Source organism: Pteropus medius, unplaced genomic scaffold (assembly GCF_902729225.1).
Source record: "Pteropus medius unplaced genomic scaffold, Ma_sr-lr_union100, whole genome shotgun sequence".
NCBI classification, from domain to species: Eukaryota; Metazoa; Chordata; class Mammalia; order Chiroptera; family Pteropodidae; genus Pteropus; species Pteropus medius.
This window is the reverse complement of record NW_024347790.1, coordinates 159571-182893: the sequence shown is the minus strand read 5'-3', so window position 1 is coordinate 182893 and position 23323 is coordinate 159571. Positions and strand designations below refer to the sequence as shown.

Sequence of the window (23323 nt, the reverse complement as noted above, 5' to 3'; positions counted from 1 at the left end):
AAACTCTCAAGGACTAAATCCTATAATTTCCCTTGTTACTGCCCTTCAAAATCTGGAAGAGATAAGCATATATAAAACTCAGACTCCAGCACAGACCAGTTTCTCAAACAGACCAAGTCTCCCAAAGCCGCTCTCTGTGGGAACAGAGACAGCTACTCTTAATTGTTGATGGACAGATATTTGTAACCCCTACCTGTCCTTCCTTTTTTCTCCTAAGAGTACCATTTAGAAGTGACAGCTAAATCTCAGAGCATACCCCCAATGCCATTTGTTATATATAAACATTAAAGGTTATGCTTTGGAAATTAGTCTGAGAACTGGCAGTCTGGCACTGTTAATTTGTCAGCATTTAAAAGCTGAAGGTTTCCTATAAAAGCCCTATTTTTTACCTTCTCTCAAAAAAAAAAAAAAAATTTAGACATGACACTGGGTCCCTAGTTCTACCCTAACAATGGCCTGCAGCCTTTAAGAGGCATTCTCTGGTCAGCCAATAGCTGCTGTCCTGCCCGCTTTTATCTGCTTGCAATAGGCACTTCAGGATGGATTTTATATGAATACAATGAATTTGTACAAAACCTATACAAAGCGTTTGATAGCATATTTTTTTATTTTCCCAACGTAACTGAAACAGTTGCATTAAATAAAAGTTTATTGTCTACTGTTTACACTCATGTTGCTGCTATAAAGTACAATAATGTACACAGATTCCTAGCATGAATTTACTCATTGTTCACCCCCACTGAACTACAGACATTGCTTGAGAATTATATCTGCTTTAGGGATTAAAAAACAAAAAAAAACCCACGGAGGGCATAGTATCTGAAAGCATTCTCAAGTGACTTGGAATTCGAAGGCATAGCCAATACAGTAAAAACAGCACCGACTGTGCTGTCACTGGGAAGGAAGAAGAATGGAAAACAGGAACAGTGACTACAAGCAGTGCTTTCCAATGACAAGTCTGAAACTTGATCTTGCCCATCTGGGCTAAGTGTCTGCTTTGAGAAGGGACAAATAAAAGGGGAGAGACGGGGAGGGAGGGTTGGAACGTGGACACTGAGTTTAAAAAGTATAAAAAGTAATTATATCTAAAATATAGATTAGATATAAATGTTCCAGAACTCATGAAATAAGCCCCAAAATACTGAAAAGTGGCAATTTGAACTATGTTTATTTTTAAACAAGTGGGGGGAATACTGAGTGTTGTGAATGTTGTGTGCAAAACTGACCCCCGTCACCATCTCACCGTCACCCCTGAACATGGCAAGGCGGGTACACTGGTTTCCAGCATCACAGGCAACACTGCTTGTACGTTTTCTAACGAGTAATGTAAACTTTAGTTTTAAGGCAGCTGGTACTAATGCTGCACACAGGCTTAGCTTGGTGCCCATTCCAGAAACGGGGCAGTTAGCACTTGAAAACAAACTGAGGGGAGAAAAGGGGAACCTGTGTCATTTGACAAACACAATGTGTCAAAATGTTTTCCCTTTCACGCTAACAGAAGTATTGGAACATTTAGAAAAACAAAGCACCCATCCCGCCTACTTCAGCCTGCTCCTTAACAAATATTTCAAAATACTGATATATAATAGTGACTGCGAGCAGAATTCCAGTGCCAGAGCCGATGGCCCCGAGGAAGTCGGCCAGCACTGACAGGGCGCCAATGCACAACCCACCGAACGCAGCTGCAGTGGGGATATACCTAGAAGACAAAACCGAGTCAGGAGGGAATGATGAAAAGGAGACATGACTTAATATGCTCAAATGTAATTAATCCAACAGAGAACAGCCTGGGGGTTGTCTGTAGGGACTTCCTAACTGAGAGAAACCAGTAAATAGCCAAGGCGATACATGATTTTGATGGCAGATTAGAATACTCAATGGAGATTTAGTATTAAGATGTTTAATGTCATTTTTAAATGGATAACCTTTAGCTCCCTCTTCTAGATAAAGAGTAAATTTCAAAATGATTTCTAAGCATCAAATTTATGTGACACGATTTGGACGATCCTCTTCCAACAGTAACTAAACCTTGGCTGCATGTCAGAATCACCTGGAGAACTGTTAAGAATGGGACTGTATTTATGTATTTAAAATACTCCAGAAAGAAAGAAAAAAAAGATTAGGGGAGATGGTAAATGAAACAAGAATGACAGAATGGTAACTACTGAAGCTGGACAGACTTAAGTACATGGAGATTCATTATCCTGTTCTCTGCAATTTATGTTCCCAATAAAGTTTAAATAAAATAATGCCTTTCAACAAAAGATCATGAGACAATTGAATATCCACATATAAAAGGAATCTGGAACCCTATCCTACACCAAACAAAAATTGGTTCAAAGTGGATCACAGACTTAAAAAGTTATGAGCTGAGATGCCAAAGGGAAAACGAGTAAATCTTTGGTTTAGGCGATGCTTTGTTAGATACACCAAAAGCAGCACAAAGCATCCAAAGACAAAACAGATACACTGAAGTTCATTAAGATTAAAAACTGCATCAAAGGGCACTATCGAGAAAGTGAAAAGACAACTCACAGAATGAGACAAAATATTTGCAAATGATACCTGCCAAAGACACATATCCAAAATATTTTTAAAATCTTACAACTCAGTAACATAAAAAAAAAAAATTAAAAATGAGCAAAAGATCTGACTAGATATTTCTCCAAAGACAAAAATGGTTGATAAACACAAAAAGATGCTCAACATGAGCAGAGAAAAACAAATCAAAACCGCAATGAGGTATCACTTCATCCCTACCAGGTGGCTATAAACCAACAGCAAAAACTAGTGCTGGAGAGGATGTGCAGCAGTGGACCCTCACCCGTGGCTGGTGGGAATGTGGAATGGTACGGCCACTCTGCCAGACACTGGCAGTTTCTCAATATGTTAAACAGTTACAACATGACCCAGCAATTCCACTCTGAGTGAAATGAAAACACGTCCCCAAACCTTATACAAGTATGTTCATAGCAGCATTATTCATGATGGCCAAAAAGTGAAAACAACCCAAATTTCCATCAACTGATGAACAAAATGTGGTCTATCCATAAAATGGAATGCTAGTCACAAATAATGGGTGGCCCCTGAAAACACTATGCTAAGTAAAAAAAGTTATTCACAAAAGATTACGTATCATATGATTCCATGTATATGCAATCTCCAGAACAGGCAAATCTACAGACACAGAAGGTAAAAAGTTGTCTAGGGTAGAGGGGATGGAAGAGCTGGGTAGGAATGAGAATAACAGGTATGAGATTTCTTTCTAGGTGATGAAAATGTTCTTAAAATTAGAGTAATAATTACTCCAAATATACTTAAAAAAAGGAAAACTAAACGATATACCCCAAATGAGCGTACTACATGGTGTGTGAATTACACCTCAATAAGGCTGTTACTGAAAACCAAACTGATGCCTAGGACCCACTAAGGCCAAATAAACCCCAGTTCCTGGAGGTAAAGATCAGTACTTTCTGAGCTCCCCGGTGATTTTATGTACAGCCAGCCAGCCAACAGTGAGAACCTCCTATCTACAACATTTTAACACTTAGCAGTGAAGAGAACGCAATTTCAATTAAAATAATTTCGGTGTCATTTTGATATAAAAACCAAATTCAGTTTAAGTTTTGGTCCTTTTGTGTGAAGTAGAAGAAAAATGCTTCAAATATGAACATAAATAAAGAATAATATCTGGCAATATATGAGGATTGAAAAACCAAGTCCATGTGTACATGTGTCCCCTCCCCCATCAAGGATTAAGTCCAATGACCTTACCTATTAAGCTCATGAACCATAGAGGTATCTCTGTGGCCCCTCATTACCATTTGCTGTTCTTTAAGCTGTTTAGCTACCTGCCAAGAGAAACACAAAACTTCTCACTGTTCTGTGTGAAGTGGTTTCCACATACTAACAAGTGAGGTACAAGAACCTTGAAGTAAACACACCCCATTAGACCTGAGGTGACTAGGCTACAATACTGCACAACCACCTTGCACATATTAAACCAGTGTTTCTCAGACTTTTATTAAGTTTCACATCCCTCAGGAAAAATTAAATACTAAGGAATAAGATTTTGTCAGGTAAGGTTGTGCATTGGAGGGTCGCAAAGCATTATTGTACAATCTATAAATGTTTCACTTCCAAGAACCAATTTTTAACCCCTGGTGGTGACATTATGTCATTAAGAATGTATGAATTAAAGTTTAAATTACAAAAGTGATTAAGAGTGTATTGATTACCACTTTGATTATAAATTTATAAATTATTATTTTCAAAAAAACCCAAATACTTACATCTTTAGCTGAGGAACCAGATACTTCTATCCACGTCTTAGAAAAGAATGCACATGACCCCAGCATGAAGATGATATAAACAACCACATGGACAGGATCCTCAAAGATGGCGCCCATGGACTCAGGAGGAGACAGGTAATAACACAGGCCTCCCACTGGGTAAGAGCGAGCAGGCCCTCCTCCACTAACGTCCTACAGAACAAGGAAGAAAAGGGTAAATGGCCAACCTAACTGGTCAAGCATACATTTTTATAACTTTTCAAACTCCTTTAAAATTATGACAATATTTTAAGCTCAAAATGCTTATAGCTAATGGATGGCTCTATATAACTTATAGATTTGCTTTTGTATCCAATATCTTTACTCCTTAGAAATTATATAGTGGGCACCTCTTACATAAAGATTTGAATATATTAACAGAAGAGTGATTTTTAAAAACCAACATTATAACACATCTGTTAGGAGAATCTTCTCTTTCTGAAGTTAAGAATGTGATTACATTTATAGTCAAGGTCTGGCTACATTCAGAATATGACATTTTCTGAATTATATAAGCGTATGCAACATATTAAGACCCTTACATATGATTCTTTCATTTCAAAGTATTCTATTAAGAATGCAATCAATTGAAATGTTGACAGAAGTCTAACGACTCACTGCCAAAACTTATTGTTTGTATAAGTCTTTTAATAAACATTTATAATGCGATTTTTATCCATGCAAATATTTAAGAAATTTTCTAGTAACAGAAATGGGAACAGCATGTATTTGCTCATATTAGATAAAGGTTTTGGGATATAGGGTGTGTGAAAGCAATTTCAGGTTCAAATGATTAAAATACCTGATTTCCAAATTTAGAATTAAAATGATTTCTTTACTGTGCCCCTGGAAATACTATTTCCAAATCAAAAGCACTGTTTACAGACAAATTCAATTTCCCAATAATTCTCTCATGAAAAAGAATCTTAGTCAAGATCACAACACACGCTATACAACCATTCAATGCATTTATTACTTTGAAATTATCGTAAGAATTTATGCTGGACTATAAGCTCATGAGGGGAGAGAAAGATTCCTCCCCTCATCATGGGTAATTGAAGTTCTGTTACATCAATAAAAATGGAAGCAGAACTTCCTAATACATAGAAACAAATACAGGGAGGCAGCCAAAGTGAGGAGACAAATGAAAGAACAGGACAAAACTCCAAAAGAACTAAACAAAACAGAAGCAAGCAATCTACCAGATGCAGAGTTCAAAACACTCTGGATGGCTGAAAACTTCCCTAACCTGGCCAAGGAAATAGACATACAACCCCAGGAAGCTTAGAGAGTCCCAAATAAGATGACCCCAAAGAGGGCCGCATCAAGACACATCATTATTAAAATGTCAAAGGTGAAAGACAAAGAATCTTAAAAAGCAACAACAGAAAAGCAGTTACCTACTGACAAGGGCGCTCCCACAAGACTGCCAGGTGATTTCTCAACAGAAACTTGGCAGGCCAGAAAAGACTGGTGCAAAATATTCAAAGTGATGAAGAGCAAAAAACTATGATCAAGATTATGCTGCCCAGCAAGGCTACTGTTTAGAATTGAAAGAGGGATAAAGAGTTTCCCAGACAAGAAAAAGCTGAAGTTCATCACCACCAAACCAGTATTACAAGAAATGTTCAAGAGACTTCGAAAAGAAGAAAAAAAATTTTTTAATATGTATTACAAAGTATTACAAAGAAAAAAATTCTCCCTGACAAAGGCAAACACTAAATAAAAGCAGTGGATCAACCAACACTAAAGTTAGTACAAAGGTTAAAAGTCAAAAATGAGAAGATAATGTGTAATTACAACAGTAAATTAAGGAATACGCATAAACGCACACACAAGAAGTAAAAAATAATGACAAAAACATAAACATGAAAAAAGTGAGTAAAAATGATAGTGATTTTAGAATGTACATCGAACTTAAGTGACCATCACCTTAAAAACAGACTGCTATAAACATAGCTTGGTATATATGAAACATACGGAACAACAAACCAAACATTTACAAGAGATATTACAAGACACAAAGAGAAAGAACTACAAAAACAATCAGAAAATAATAAAATATCGATAACTACATGCCTATCAATAATTATATGTAAATGGATTAAATGCTCAAATCCAAACAAGAATGAATAAATAAGATGTGGTACATATATACCATGGAATATTACTCGACCATAAAAAAAAAAATGAAATCTTACCATGTAATAACAAGGACAGAGAGAGTATTATGCTAAGTGAAGTAAGTCAGACAGAGAAAGAAAAATACCATATGATCCCACTTACAGATGGAATCTAAAAAACAAAATAAATGAACAAACAAAACAAACAAATTCACAGATACAGAGAACAAACTGATAGTTGCCAAATGGGAGGTGAGGTTGGAAAGCTGGGTGAAAAATGTGAAGGGATTAAGAAGTACAAATTGGCATTTACAAAACAGTCACAGGGATGCAAAGTACGGCATAGGGAATATAGTCAATAATATTATAATAACTATATATGGAAATATATGGAATCACATGAGCACAAGGCTTATCAGGGGGATCACTCTGTAAATTATATAAATGTCTAATCACTATGCTGTACACCTAAAACTAATATAATATTAAATGTCAACTGTAATTGAAAAAAAATTTTAATGTAGAAAAAAGAAAAAGGAAAAGGAGTATTATAAAGGGAATGCTATTTCCTCCAACTAACATTCACTGTCTTATCCGTTTAACTTTCTAAAAAATGACCTTCAGTAAAAGCAGAAAGATATCAGTCACTATACCTTATAATGCAAAAGATAGCATATTAAGATAAATGCATAGAACTAAGCATCATATTTTAGGAGAATGACTAAAAAAATATAATATTCTTTAGTGGAATATAAATTCTAGAATTATGTACTCTGCAAAAGAACAAAGGATCTTAGCCTTTTTTAATTTATAGTTTAAAGGGGGAAAAATACTCCTTAGAAGACAGATTTTAAATCAATCAAAACTCAATCCTACAATAACACTTCAATAACAATGTGACTGGACTGCTTTGGAAGCAGCATGATGAAGAGGATCTATAAAAGGAAATCAGACTTTACTGGATTCTATTTCTAGCAACTCTGTTCTCTCTTCAGTCTAGTAATTACATACCTGTCTCCAGCCCAGTTAATCACAAACTATTATATTGCCATCTAGGCCATGAAATACAGGGGGAAACAGGAAAGGACGATTTCAGTATCCCATATATTATCAGCAAATAGCTTCTTTTAAAAAAACATCATTCTAGACAATGGAGGAATGAGATTACAAAACGGAATCATTTTCATGAGAGCAACCTGGATTTTAGCCTAGAAGATCATTCAAATGAGACGTGAAAATGATTCTGAGACAGTAAAACAAAAGTATATGGTCAATCTTAGTTTTACGACACTTATCAATTCTTCCAAAAAAAATTAGAAACTCTGCTAAAGGTAAGTGAATCTGAAAATGTTATAGCAACTGCTTCAATTATGGCTCATATCCCTTTCAGTTAAAAATATAACCATGAAATGAAAATTACAATAAATTTAAACTTTTGGAATAAATAACAAAATACTCACCGCCCACTGTCCTAGTAAATTAACTAAAAAGTTGCCACTAAACCGAACAGATAGCATCTGGGAAATAACATACAGGTTTGACACCAAGGCTGACTGAAGAATAATGGGAATGTTCGAGGTATAGAAGAGCTTGATGGGATAGCTACTGTACTGTCCTCGATAGCGGGCCGACTTAATGGGCAAGTCAACACGAAATCCCTAAAAAGAGAAAATTAACAGTAAGAGGAACTGTATGTACCATGTAAAGAATACAAAGAGCCAAAACAGTAACAGCAGGAGTAAGGGAAGATAATGCTAACGAAACTGTCCCTTCCACACAGAGACATACAAATAGAAATTTGTTCCCATTTCATTTTCCTTCAATTTTTTTTATTTGTACCTCAGAGCCTAAAGAATGGAATTATTTGCTTGACTAAATGTGGAAAACACTGATTTATCAGATACTAACATTTCAAATGGCATTCTTCTTAAGAGAGAAAAAAAAACAAAAAACAAACAAAAAAACCCCCAAAAACGCATCCCACTTACTCCAGCAAAGAGAGTTTACTTACCTGGAAATATATAACAACAGCGAACACAAAAACGGTAGCAATGAGGTTCATGAGATTGGGTAAGTTCTGACGGTAGAAAGCCTCCCTTAAAGCTCGGACTTTGTCTGTCCTGGTGGCCAGTAAATGAAAGAGGGCTATGACTGCACCCTCAAACTCGGTACCTGATAAACAAGGGAGAATTAACTATAGACTTATCATCCAAAACTGTCCCAAAGGTCAAAACAAATAACCTTGAAACCCCAGTAAACAGCAGAAGACATGAGTCAAAATAATTCATCAAGGTTTACTTTCTGATATAGCCATGTGTGAAGCCACTATTAATATTTAGATCGCTGAGGAGGAAAAATGTATCGTTTTTAGCATAAATTGGAAGTTTTCTCAAGAGACTATTCTTGATGAAAACAGCCGAAGCAGAATAAACCAAAGCAAATATTTAGTTCATAATGCTTTGTCTCTCCTTCACTTTAGGGAAGAGAGAACTGGGGGTGGGGGAGGAGCAGCAGCAGCAAAGCAGAATAAAGAGGTCAGATTAAAAAGATGTGTTACTTTATCGAGGTTGCCTTTAAGTTTGTTTTACCAAGAACATTAACAAACCATCGTTGCTATTTTCTTAAGGCTGGGCTCAGTTTAGATGTTAACCGACTAAGGGGAAAGACAGAATGAAATATTTCAAAATTTAGGTGCTATTACTAAGCCAAGTAGAATAGCTGTAAAAGTTATTAGTGCTCCCTAATGATACCAAAAAAATGTTTTTTCATCTGAAAGATATTAATCCACTACCTTTTGAGCCCTGTAGGAATGCTGAAATTGGTCAAATCAAAGACTCCTGCAGCAATGGCGTAAGCAAATAGTTATAAAAATGTTTGCAACCACTGAAATTTTAAACGAGCAGAGGCTAACATTTAGATTTTACTTTTTGAAGTAATATTTCATACTCCACAAATCTCTGCTCATTAACTCTTATTGTTCACTGGGACAGCAAACCGGGATGTCTCAGGCACGTACTGCTCCGTTACGTGTTACTTTTCAGCACACATCCAGCAACACTCGTGCAGTCACAGTCACTGTGCGATGTACCTCGGCCAGTGTTAATAGTAGTGGGACTAAAGGCCTTCCAGACAATGGTTTCACAGATGTTGGTGGCAATAAAGAGGGAAATACCAGACCCCAGGCCGTAACCCTTCTGTAGCAGCTCATCTAACAGCAGCACAATCAAACCAGCAACAAACAACTGTGGGGAAAGAAATGCAAGTAAGCGGAAGCAAGAAAAAACTCAAGAAAGGGGAAGACGAGCACCACTGACTACTTTCAAAGTATGGGCACTTGTAACATTCAAACCTAACTATTGTAGTATCACTATAATGACTCTGCATCTTTTAACCTGCTTTAGCTTAGTGAGAAGCCAATTCTGAAAATCAGAGGATTGGGAATATTGCTATACTATACAGCAGACATTTCAACTTTCAAAACAGACTTATACACCATCTAAAGTTTCCCTTACAATGTTAAATAAGACTTATTGGAAAACGCACTAGAACAAAAATGTTCAGTTGCAGAATTTATGACGGCAAGACACGGAACATACCCCAAATACCTCCAAGTAAGTGAAGGCCAAATGAATTATGGTATAATAGTAAGAGGCGTCTGCAGCCACAAAAGGAAAAGTATGTGAACTATTTTAAAAGTATTATATATAATACTGCATGTTTTACATATGTATATAATACTTATGAAATAAGTTAAAAAGTGGAGCACAAATTAATATGTACACAGATTATAAAAATGTAAAAATGCACTCTATACACATAATGACAAACACTAGATGTAAATTTGAAGACAGTTAAGAGTTCACCAGGTTAAGCTCATAATTTTTTTAAAAACGAAATCATTCTAACTTGGTTTTATGTGACATTGAAAATTCTTAATTTTCCTCTCAGAGAACACTTTTCTGTAAAAGCATCAATTAAAAATTGCCTTGCAAGCAACTCCTGGTCATGACTACTTTCCCTGTGCCTCAGCGACCTAGGGAAAGGAAATATGCTCTCCACCCACTACCTCACACCTGCCCCCACTTTAAAGACACCCCCCGCCGGGAGCTAGGAAATGCCACTTCCGATCCTCCCAGCTCTAAAGCAACTCCCCCACCCGCTCCCCCCCACACATCATGACTTACTTGGTTTCCCAGATATCTCGGTTTCCCAGATATCTCGTTAGAAGAGAACAAATAAGCTACAGTACACTACTTTCTGCATGCCAACTCACACAGGGTTTCTTTCCTTTAACTGTCATTTCAATACTTGTACAGAGCCTAACTTGTCTATTAGTCTTTCAATTGATTTTCAATGGACTGAAAAAAGGGTACCATTCTCAAGACTTCTAAGCAAGCTCATGAACCCTTTACTGTTTGAAAACCAAGTCTGACATGTTGACAAGATAAAAGAGAAGTTAATACTACTGAGATTTTATTTTGACCACAATTAAATAATAAGTAAATAAATAAGTACTTCCAGTCATACAGAAACACAAGCCCATACAGGGAATAATAGCTGTCCACAAACTATCAGCAAACCAAAAATTATTATCATGGGCTTCTGACTAAATGACTGATTAATGACCTGCCCAGAATCACCAGGGCAACTCTGAATCAGCTGTAATTCTCCAAAACACGTGTTCAGACCAATGTCCATCAGACTATACAGTGATTTGTGTATTGCTGTGAAAATCAAACTCATCCTTTTCCTAATTGGAGAAAAGAATTATAGAGAAACCTAAATAAGAAGTGGTTTCTATAATTAAAGAAATAAGATAAAAGAGAGTAAAAAGCATGCATGCCTATTAGAATAATGAGACACCAGGAAGTAACGGCATCTCACTGACTAGAACGGTGACAAGAACTAACTGCACGCTCTTGCAGAATGTACAGCATACATAACTCCCTAAGGTAGGTACAAAAATAACACCACATATTTCAACCCTGCACATGCATGTGAGTGCAAACACACAACTTAGTTTGACAAAACAATACTTACCTTCACTATTTGTCATGTACATTGATAGTTTCAATTCTTTTTTTTTTTTTAATTTTAATCAAGACCCACTACTTAGATTTCAAAACTCACTAGTTGAAAGACACTGACCATGTGAATGAAACAAGAATAATTAAAATGAGAAATACCTTACGTAATAACATGTAAACCATTTTTAAAATCTATGTTTCTGGATAAAAACACACTGATTCAATCATCTTTTCAGAGTATCCACATATTTTCAATGTTAACAATGCATTAAAAAGATGCAAATGTTAGATGTCCAGTGTTTAAATTAAGCAAACTTCTTTTCAAATGCCAATAAATAACTATTACATAACTTAAGTACAATCCATTCTTGTCAACTTCTCTAAATTATTTTTAAGGACTGTACAGTATAGAAATATCTACCAAAATTTACATACTTTTACTTAGTAAATGGATGATTATGAAGGCCTTTAAAAACTCCATTCATAAGTATCCATTTTAAAAAAAACCATAGAATACGTGTATGGGCATTTATATGGTATTTCACTGACTTGAAGATAGTTCTAATGCTGTTATTTTGTGTACCACTAGGAAAGAAAAATATACTGCCAATTAAGCTATGACACAACTTATTAAAAAGAAATTTTCTACTGATAAAAAAGGTTATTTTAGATTTAGATATCGCTGTTTATCGTCTAGCTTGCTTTCTGTGCCTTGTTTACACACAGTAACTTTTCATTTCAAAAACATATCACAGCAGATTTTTCGAAGACATTTTAAATAGCACCAAAAGCTAAATACATGTTATGTCAACAATGCATATAACCAATTGATGATATAAACAGCTATGACCAGCTGACACACATATGCAGGCACTGACGACTATCACGACTGCCACCTGGCTGACAGCCACTGTACAACCGGATCAACTGTAAGAAAACATCCTGACTGAGAGGCATCAAAATGTGAAAAATGTGTATCTTAGAATCAATGAAATACAGCTGATCCATCATTCTTTATATTACAGAGCTATGAGGCCTTTAGAATAATTTTTAAATTTTCACAGCAACACAATTTATATATGTCACCTCAATAATCAAGATATTATAGTTAAATAAAATAATTCAAAAGTAAGTGAATATATCAATCGCCTAAAGAATTGTTAGAAAAAAGGGATCAAACAGTTTTGTTATCTGCATACGAAAAACAGGATTCCTTACCTGAATAATGATAAGGAGACAGATTCCAGCACCCATTTCGGCAGGGTCCCCATACATGCCCGTCATGACGTATACAATGGCTTGCCCGATGGTAATGATCATACCAAATACTGACAAAAATTGGGGGAAAGGAGTACATGCTTACGACCAAAGACATAAAAGACTACAGAAAAACATCTTAACCACAAAATTCCCAAATTTGGAAAAGCTCTTTAATTGTATTAATGCTCACGTTTCTGGGCTCCATTGAATAAAGCTCTGTCTTTGGGTGTATCTCCAACTTCAATAATTTTGGCTCCAGCTAACAATTGCATAATCAAACCCGATGTTACAATTGGGGAGATACCCAATTCCATTAAAGTTCCTGTAAAAAAAGAGGAAAGAAGTAAATAACCTTAACTATACACAATGCAGATTACTTTAAAAGTGTCCTAGTCCTTAATTAGGTCTACTGAAACACACACTTAAAAATTAACAAGCAAATTCTCATTCCTTAAACATTAACTGCTAAAAAAAACCCCTCTCATTTATTAACACGACCTTGCAAGAATGCATTAAATAAAAATTACCATAAATATTATCATGATGTAAATTTCTATAAATTCTAAACTTGAAATGTTAAAAAAATCCTTTAAATCATCCAAGGTTTCAGTCCAAATCATTATTTTTAAAACTTTCACTAAACATTTAAATGTTTAAAATTTAAAATTACATACTAAGCTAATTAAAAAATAATATGTAAAAATACTGGTGACTCTTCTATTGCAAAATCTAAAATTGCATAAGAAGTCATCTAAAACAATGTTGTAGAATACTTAGTGGCATGAAAAATGTTCTTGACATCACGCACAGAGGGAAAAAAATAGAAAATAGAAAAATATGGAAAAAATAGAAAACCCATAAAGGGGTTGAAAACCAAAGCTCTAGACAGTGCTAATCACTTTGTTTTCTATTGTACCTCTATATCTGCACATATTTCTATAATTAAAATAAACACATGGTTTTGTAATTATTTAAATGCTGGTCTCTTCTCCAGGCAATGAGTTTCTTTAATGAGTTGCCACATTTTCAGATCTATTTGATATCAGTATTGGTATGGAGGCAAAAGAAAGAATGCATACCTCTGTTGGATGCAAGAATAACTCTCATCCAGTAAAAAGGATCTGCAGAATCAGATGACATGATTCCAAATAGTGGTATCTATAATATTACATAAAAATTTTATAAAAATGCTTTAAAATTTGAAATTATTTTGTAATGCATTCACTTAATGTTTGCAATATTTAATTTTAAAAAACCACTAATTCTCAGGTTTTTTAGCAAAACAAAGATACTTTAAAGGTAAAGTTCTTTAATGAAACTAAAAATAACAGAAATCATTACTCATAACATTTGACTAGTAAACATTCTTATCAATATGGAGATTTGTTGCACAGTATGAATATAATTAACAATACTGAACTGTACACTTAAAAATGGTTAAGATGGCAAATTTTATGTGTTTTACCATGATTAAAAAAAAATACTACCAGTAAATTACAATACATACCTACGCAGTAACAGAATTTTGCAAAGCTATGGTTACTAATGACAGCCAAAGTCACACTCCAAACGTAAGACTGAGGATAATATAAACAGTGGAATATTATGCAGCCATTAAAAATGTGAAGATTGTAACAGCATGAGAAGTGCTTGTGTTGGAATATTAAGTATGAATCAGCGGTTCTCAATCTGGGGCAATTCTGCACTCCTCGGGGAACATTTGACAATATCTGAAGACATTTTCAGTTGTCACAACTTGAGGCAAGATGCTCCTGGCACCGAGAGGGTGGAGGTGAGGGATGCAGCTGAACATCCTACAGTGCATGGGACAGCCCTCCAAACAAAGACTTTCTCGGCCTTAAATTTACTGCCATTGCTAGGAAACCCTGGTATAAAAGGAAGGACATACAATTGTGTATATAAAGAAAAGTTCAACGCTGTAAAAATATGTATAGAAAGTAACAAGGTATAAATATTTTTTAATATCCTAAACAGTGATATCTACAGGTGATGAGATTACGGTTGACTTTTCTTCTTTATTCTTTTCAGTATTTATCAAATTTTCTATAATGAGCACATATTACTTTTGAATGAAGGGGAATAAAAACTTTAACTTTGAATAATTCCTATTTTATGACCCATGTTTAGAGCACAGCACTGGGCCATACTTACTTTCTGACCTTGTGGGAATCAGACACAAAGAAAAAGACATTTACACTTTCAAAAACTTTCTCTTTATGAAGCTGATTCCTTTTTTTTTTAAGTTTTAAAAGATGCTGCCAGCAACTTTAAACAATCCATCTGGTCAACCTAAACCTTTGGACATCTGAGTTTATTAGCTGAAGAGCAAAACTGATGAGCCAAGAAGCATGGATATGCAGATACTCTTCTGCTAATGTGAGGGATGGAGAGGAAGGAAGTTATTGTAAAAAAAATCAAATAACGCTATAGGATAGTCCGTATCACAATATTCCTCCAATCAGAAATAGGTCGATCAGTAAAATTATTTTCCTTATTTGCATCTAATAAAGACAGGCATTACCTCTGCAGTTAGATGCTATGTGGGATACTGAGCAAGAAAAAGTCTGCCAACCTCCCCTAAGTAATAATGTATTCCCTCCTCTCTTGTAGTCAACAGAATTAAACTCAGTTTCTAATTTTTATTCCTGTCAGTAAATTCCATAGCTACAGAATCATGCACAATAGTTAGATGGCAATAGGAGCTATTTCCTATGACTGTCACAGCTGCAGAGTCCCAGACTTCGCATTATATTACAAATAATAATCAATTTCAATTTGACAAATATAGTATAGTACTTCAGAGAAACAATAATTTCATGCTCTAATGGAAACCCTGAAGCAACCAGATGGACAAAGAGAAAATCAGCATGAGGGATTTCCAAAGGCAGTGGAAACTGACAACCAAGCAAGGTACTTCTTGGTTAAGATGGCAAGTTGTAATTAAGTTAGAGAATTCCTCCCCCTCATACACAAGAAAAAATATTTTTAACAACATGTAAAAAAGAAAAGCCAACAAGAATTTATGAATCTAAGGAAAGTGAAACAAAAATCCACAAGGCAGCCAAATAAGGAAAAGAATGATAAACTGAAAGCACCGGTGGTCACGGGGGGAGGGGGGCAACTGAGGACCGGAGGCTCCACACAAAGCTGCTCCCACCAGCGCAAAGGGAGGGCGACGGAACCGTCAGAATGCCCACTGCACTCCAGGTCCGGCCTGGAGGAGAGCAGGCTGCAGACACTGGTATCTGCCTCCCCTGGCTGGGAGGGGGAAGAAACAGCAGGTGAGAAGGAATTATGACAGAAGTGGGCCATGAGGCCCTCTCATGGGACTGGCGATTACAGGCCTACAAAGTCGGCAATGGAACAAAGCCCTCCCCAGCCTCCACCCGGCACTGAAAGAAAATCAAAGGCGAGCGAGCAGGCAGAGTCCCGGCAGCATTTACGCACTTATCTCACCTTCCGCCATTCCCTGGAGCTAAAGAAAACGGGATAAATCCATAGACACCAAGCAAGCCCTTCCACTGGCTGGAAGGGGGAAATACACCTGCTCAAGGTTCAGTGGACAGAGACTCAATATACCACCCGCACTGGGCTGAACTGCCAAAGCAGAAGAAAGATAAAGATACACAGCTCGGCAACTATGTAAACATATTATGAGGGAAAAAAACATAAAATGCATAAATTTACTACATGAAAGTCATGAAAAATTCCATACTTAAAGCCCTTTACAGAAAAATGTTTGCTGACCGCTGGATTAGAAAATTCACTATTGTCAAGATAGTAATTCTCTCAAAATTGATCTATAAATTCAAAGCAATACAAATCATAATCCTAGCAGTCTTCCTTATAAAAATTGAAAAGCTGATTCTAAAATCTACATGGAAATATGAAGATCCTAGAATTTTGAAAAAGAACAAAGCTGGAGACTAGTACGATCTGATTATAGAACTTAGTATAAAGCTGCAGTAAACCAAACAATGTGGTTTACCGTAACGATGGACCTACAGACCAATGGAATAGAAGAGAGCACAGAAATCGATCCATCCTTACATGGTTACTTGATTTTCAATAAGGATGACAAGGTAAGAACAGCCTTTTCAACAACTGGCTATCCAAGCAGAAAAAAGTGAATCCCAAAGGTATCTCATGCCATATACAAAAATTAACTTGGAATAGATCATAGACCAAGACATACAAGCTAAAACTGCAAAATATTTATAAGAACACTGGAGAAAATCTTCACGACCTTAGAATAGGGAAAAATTTCTTAGGAAACAAACCATGAGCCATCAAAGAAAAAGATAATCTGAACTTCATCAAAATTAAAAACTTCTGCTCTTCGGAAGATATTAAGAACATGAAAAGGCAAGCCAGAGACTAGGAGGATTCATAATACATCTATCTGACAAAGGACTGTACACAGAAAATATTAAAATTACATATAATTCCATAATGGACAATAATCCAATTTTTTTGAAATGGGCAAAAGATTTGCAAAGACACTTTACAAAAGATAAACAAGTACCCAACAGATGTATTAAAAAGTTCCTCAATACCATTTACCAGGGCAATGCACATTAAAACCACACCCACTGGAGTTATTGATATTAAAGTCCTCGACAATCAAGAGCAGGAAAGGAGGCCGAGCAGCTGGAACTCCTAAACATGGCTGGTGGCAATATAAAACTGGACGACTGGTTGGAAAAGTCTGACAGTTTCTTATAAAGTTGAACACATGTTTACCATACAACCGAGCAATTCTACTCTTAGGTCTTCACATACAAATTGAAAACAAATATCCACAGAAAGCCTTGTTCGTGAATGTTCACGGCAACTTTGCTGTGGCCAGAATTTGGAAACAGCTCAAATGTCCAATAAGTGACCAGAGGAAAAAACTGTGGTGTAGGCATACAGTAAACATGACTCAGAAATAAAAAGGCATGACTCTCAAAAAGCTGACGACAAAGTAACACCGTATGATTCCATTTATATCAAACTCCAGAAAAGATGAATCAAACTACAGGAACAGAAAGCACATCAGTGGCTGTCTAGGACTGGAGGTGAGGGGAGGATTTACTGAGACAGGTTACAGGGAACTTGCTGGAGTGACAGAAATGTTCTATATACACTGAGGTAGGAGGTATGTGGGTGTGTAAGTTTGTCAAAACTTTTCAAAATGTACACTTAAAAATGAGTGTATTTTACCATACATAAAATAAAGCTGATTCTTTTTTAAATGGAGGGGAAGGGGGTTTCTAAGACGTTAAAAGTAGATGACAGGGATATGAATTAAGCTTTTTTCTTTGTACTCTTCTATATTTTCAAAAAGTTCCCTCTCTCTGACCACCTAAATCAATTTAAAACTAAGTACAATAAAATAAGAATCAAACTGTTTCCTCTTCAAAAAATTTATTTGGCTTTTCCCCAAATTATAAACTCAATCTGTTTTACTGCTTAATATAATTTTTAAAAATTTCCTTATATGTATTTCAAAATCCTCAATAAAATAGCTTTTCAAAATAGCTTTTCAAAATCCTCAAAAAACTTTTGCCTGAATTATCTCATTTAATCTTTACAACAACCCTGTAACACAGAGAGCTCACATTTTACCCTCATTTTATGAACTTAATCTCTGCAAAAAAAATTTTAAGGCATCACTGAATTTTATTAATTTATAAAAACAGTATATTCCTGGGGTTCCAATATTTGGCTTTGGGGAATTTTAAATTAACACATGTTATTTATGACATGATAACAGGCAAACAAAATGAAAAGAATATTTGCAATATCTACGTCGTAAATAAATTTTTAAAATCTAAAGGAAACAATGGGTAAAGATGATTAACTGAAAATCAAGAAGAAAAAGAATGTTCAAACCCACTAGTAAACCAAAAGAAAAACAGAGTAGGACAAGATAACTATTTTCATTATCAACTCATTAAAAAGAATAATAATGCTCAAAATAATTCAGCATATTTATTATTTTAAAATAAATTTCTCAAATTCTAACCAACCAAAACCTTAGAACAAAAGTACATTTATTTAATATTAGGGTTACATACCTGACAACATACTAAGAAAATGAAGAGAGTTATAGCAGTCCATAGTACCTTCTCTCTAAACTGGATCTTACGACAAAATACAAAAGAATGGTCAAAGTCAAGAAAGAGCACATATTAAGCAAAAGTCCATATTAAAACATAGCCAACATTCCCCATCATGACATACTCCTATCACCCTTAAAATACTCTCGCCATGGTTAGCAGTCAAAGCAAACTGCTGAACGAACTTCTCGCAAATATAACTTTCTTACACTTTTCAAGAATAAAGTAATTTAAATACAGGTAGTCCTCAACACACTGTCCTGTGTTAACGGAAACTAAAAAGGATACAAAGCAAGACAGAACCCCTAGGTACACACTTCAGTTAACCGCAGTGCTGTGCAAAGCTAGGACTGCATGTAATAGCATATGACTGTTTCAGAGACTATGAGAAGCTGGAGTTTCTTGGGATGACTGACATGTAACTAGAACATATATTTTTATAACCTCAAAGCAATAAAAAAGAAATATACTTCTAAATAAAACAGTGCGTTTAACAAAAGTTTTACTTCTCTCTTTCTATGTCCCTATGCCTGTTAGTTTCATGAGAAATCTAAATTAAAGTAAAAGAAGAATGTCTAGAAACTGGCCAGTTTGAGATTAACAATATTTCTGGAGTTTAAATACCTTAGCACTAAAAGTACACGATGATGGACAATTTGATGCAGTCACAATATATTCTGAATGCATTTCTATGATTTTTCTTTATATTGCATGAACCAAAAAAGAGAGGTATCTACTTGCACAGATGCAATCCATTTATGTTAAACAGCTATACTCATCAAAACTGACCCAGTGGACAGGGTCATTCACAGTGCAGTGGGCCACATCATTAGCAAGCACAGTGCCCATCCTGCACTAGAGTAATTATAAAGATCACCATAGACAGGAAAACACTATTATCTGACCTAACATACAGGCGCAAGAAACAGTTGGTTTTGAAATGTCAGAACTTAAAGAAGTTATTTTTAAAACCGAGAGATAACTCAACTAGATTTAAACAGGACTTTACTAATTTTAGTCACTTTGTGCCTCCTGCGAGGAGGAGGAGCAGGTAATATTTTCCAATTACAACCAGAACAGAGTTGGGGAAAGTAATCTTGCTGGTTTAGCAGAATAAGTCCGTTAGGTACCCTCTATACTACTAAAATATTATACTTACTTTTCTTTCAGGTTTCTGAATTTCTGGTAATACTGCACAGAAAGGTTTGATAACTTCTAAAAATTTGACTGTTAAAAAAAAAAGAATAAATGTCTCCATTACAAATTTTTTAAAAGAGATCTATCTTTTTACAGAATAAAATACAAATGTTCTCTAACTTTTAATGGCAATCCATCCCATCCTGACCCTCAAAATTAATTATAATGCTCTCCATTTCAAATATAGAAGGGAAGAGAAATAATTCGAGGGACAAAAGAATTCAAAAGGTTTAAGGACTCAGTAAATGACAAGTAATACAAGTATCCTTTTACCATGATTTTGCTTCCTCATGCTGTATCCAACCCAACCCTTTCATATATAAAGAAAAGGAATTTCAATGAGTAGTACTACATCAAAGAAGAGCAAATGCAGCCTACTATGGTACAACACAACGCATTCAAGAAGAAAACAGGATATCAGAGGAGGAATAGAGGAAGGAGGAAAGTATAAGAAACTGGCTGAAACTGCAGAAATGACTTTATTTAAACTGAAAGATGCTGCAATGAGTGAGTGGAATCATGGAATCGCCTTTATAGCTGACTTTTACTTCATTTTACTAAGTCACTCATTGCTTGGTCGCTTTGCCACATAGTGATCTCAAAGTGCCTGCTTACATGCAATAATCAGCCTAGAGAATGACAATTACATTTCATTAGGCAGTAATGTTTGCCCAGACTACTCTTATAATACATGAAAGTAAAATAAACCAAGGTTCTTTAAGGATAGACACCATCTTTTGGCATGACTAAAGTCAAATTCTGCCAAAGAACTGGAGGATGAAGATAATAATCTCTCAAACTTCAGTCTTTGCCAGTGTCTGTCAATGTACAGTAACACAAGAGGCCACAACTTGCTATTGGTTATGATCATCTACCCCTACAGACACTGGATTCTGTATACTAATATCATGAAATTGTTTTAAAACTGACAAGTAATTATACTTTCTAGTTAGCCAAAAGTCAACTACATTATCTTTTTATTCTTTTTATAAAACCTTTCAAAATGATGGCACTCACTGGCATTTGACAGGATTCAGAAATTCTCACTGGCAGATGTTTGTGACCCAAGTATCACTTTAGACCATTTGGAAAGTAAATATGAATTATGAAAGTGTTCACCTCTAATGCAAAACAGATAGCAATCACATCAAGAAACTTTCTAGAATCCCCTTACTCCTTTTCCTTCCCACCTCAATCCAAGCCATCCTCCCAGATTTCTTGGCATTTCATGATCACCTACCTTGGAGTGCATTCATGTTCAAGCAACGCTTTTGTCTGCTACATGTCTACTCCTGCGTTGCGGACTTTTACCTCTTATACTGTAAATTCAAGATAAGTGCCTCCTCTACTTCCTTTCTAGTTTCCCCCAAAAGTCCACTAGTTGGCCAATGGGTGCACAGCTTCGGTGTGCAGTTACCCATTCATCCTACAAACATCTAAAGAGCTACGGAAACATATATGTGAATATATGTGGTGTTGTGAGTTTAGGAAAGGACCCTCGAAAGATCCCTATAACACAAGGCCTTGTCCTTAAGGCATATACAACCTTACACAGTGAGTTTTCAGTGAACGCTAGAGAACGAAATTTTTAAGGAAAACGGTATGCTACCAATTGCACTCCGTTCTTCCCCTAAAATACATGCCATGCATCACTTTTCCAAAAATTAAACAAGTCAGGGAGCTTTATTCATCACAACTAACATGCCACGGAAGGGCGATTTGGGAATAAAAATATGAGCTTCTAAAACCATGAAAAATTCAAAGGTCTCTAGGTTCCCTAATTCCCCGCCCCCAAAACCAATGGCCTTCCGGCGCCGTCCTCTTCTCCTCGCCACCTACGGAGCGCTAACGCGGGGGCTCCAGGACCCAGTCGGAGCAGCCGGCCCGGACGAGGCCTCACACAGCCGGAGGAGCACCGGCGGAGGCCTCCGACCCGCGCCCTCCGCAGCGACCCGCGGGCCGGACGACCCGGAGCGGCGCCCGCTCCACCGCCCGCAGCCTGCAGCCCGGCGTGCCTGACGAGAGCCCCGCTCCAGACACCACCCCGAGAGCCCGGCTGCGCCGCTACTCACTACCCATTGCGGAGGCTGGGGTGGCCCGGCGGGGCGCAGCGGCCTCGGCGCTATCTTCGCTGGGGTCCCGCTGCTCAGGCCTCCGAGCCCGCTACAGACGCGCTCCGGCCAGCCGCGCGCAGGCCCCGCCCCGGATCACGTGGCCCCGCCCCCTGACAAGGCCCCGGCCGTTGGCTGCCTGCGCAGCGGACGTCCGCCGCGTTGCCATGGCCGCGTTGCCATGGCCACTGCCGACGCTCACGTCTGTGAGCGCCAACCTTGCTGGGGCGTTCGGAGCCTCTCCTAGGCCAGAGTGGCCGGGGCCTTCCCTCTCCGAGCACGTGTCCGAGCTTAGGGTCAAGAAATGGCGGTCTCCTTTACAGCCACGTTTGGCCCAGGACCCCAGGAGCCGGCCCGGGTTTCCATACCCCAGGCATGGGGCTGACTCACCCGGAGAGCCAGATGAACCAAACAGCTTTTTATTTTGCTTCCATCTTATCAGAACCTATTGGATGTTATTTAGAATCTGTGATTCTTTACAGGTAATAGTTTATGAACTCTCCATTGTCTACGTACGATCCTTTAGCTTTTCCAAAATACAGAGATAAGGATTTTGTCCCCTGTACTAGGCTCTTTCTATCCCTTTTTCGACAGCGTGGTGTAAAGAAAGCATACGTCTACGAAATCAGCCAGCCCTCCATTTTAATCCTTCTACTTAACAGCTTTGGGCAATTAGCCTTTCTGACCTACGTCGTAAAATAAGGATAATAACCATTTCCTACAGATGTGAAAATTAACGGAGAGGCAGACACAAAAAGGCCCTCAAATTTATTTTCCTTACTCAAATTTTAAACCCCTGCAAATTAACTTCTGCTCTAACATTTGCTCAAACAAGCTATTTCAAGTCTCTAATGACCTATAATCACCAAATCCAACAATCTGTTCTAATGCTTAGGTCTATGTCCAAGAAGGAAACAAAATACATGTGTGTATATGAGAAAACTCAACAGGCTCCTCTGAGCCCTTTCTCCACTAGGCGTTCGCTTGGTCTGTAAAGACTTGAGCAAACACTAACAGTTTCTAACAGCTCCATCCCGAGGAGGTATCTGCAGGAGAAAGCTCAAGGCTGCCAAAGAATTTACCATTTGTTTCAGCTAACACCTGAAGACAGGGTGTCTGTCTCCCAGTCTCCATTGTAGGGTAGGAGAC

The 23323-nt window shown here is 36.9% G+C and overlaps 1 protein-coding gene across 5 annotated transcripts; it reads right to left on the bottom strand.

Annotated features, from left to right (window-relative positions):
* Nucleotides 1-588: 588 nt before the first annotated feature.
* Nucleotides 589-22273, bottom strand: SEC61A2 (SEC61 translocon subunit alpha 2). Of its 5 annotated transcripts, none has more exons than XM_039877380.1 (12): nucleotides 21304-21836; nucleotides 20026-20093; nucleotides 18825-18890; nucleotides 13821-13899; nucleotides 12932-13063; nucleotides 12700-12809; nucleotides 9543-9696; nucleotides 8466-8626; nucleotides 7915-8112; nucleotides 4293-4484; nucleotides 3775-3851; nucleotides 589-1699 (listed from the first exon to the last, which is right to left on the bottom strand). In XM_039877380.1, exons 1-12 carry the CDS (start codon nucleotides 21317-21319, stop codon nucleotides 1513-1515), a joined length of 1440 nt encoding a protein of 479 aa, XP_039733314.1. In that variant the 5' UTR covers nucleotides 21320-21836; the 3' UTR covers nucleotides 589-1512. The 5 variants fall into 5 exon arrangements, with proteins under 5 accessions (XP_039733314.1, XP_039733317.1, XP_039733319.1 ...); XM_039877381.1 differs by lacking the exon at nucleotides 21304-21836 and adding an exon at nucleotides 22136-22273 and having other exon boundaries at nucleotides 636-1699; XM_039877382.1 differs by lacking the exon at nucleotides 21304-21836 and adding an exon at nucleotides 22139-22272 and having other exon boundaries at nucleotides 636-1699.
* Between the last annotated feature and the right edge of the window lie 1050 nt (nucleotides 22274-23323).

Coding starts and splice junctions, on each gene's coding strand:
- SEC61A2 (XM_039877380.1), bottom strand. Junction 13,900..18,824: donor TTTTCTTAGTATGTTGTCAG/GTATGTAACCCT, acceptor GTAATATTATAG/ATACCACTATTTGGAATCAT. Junction 4,485..7,914: donor ATTTACTAGGACAGTGGGCG/GTGAGTATTTTG, acceptor CTTGTTCTGTAG/GACGTTAGTGGAGGAGGGCC.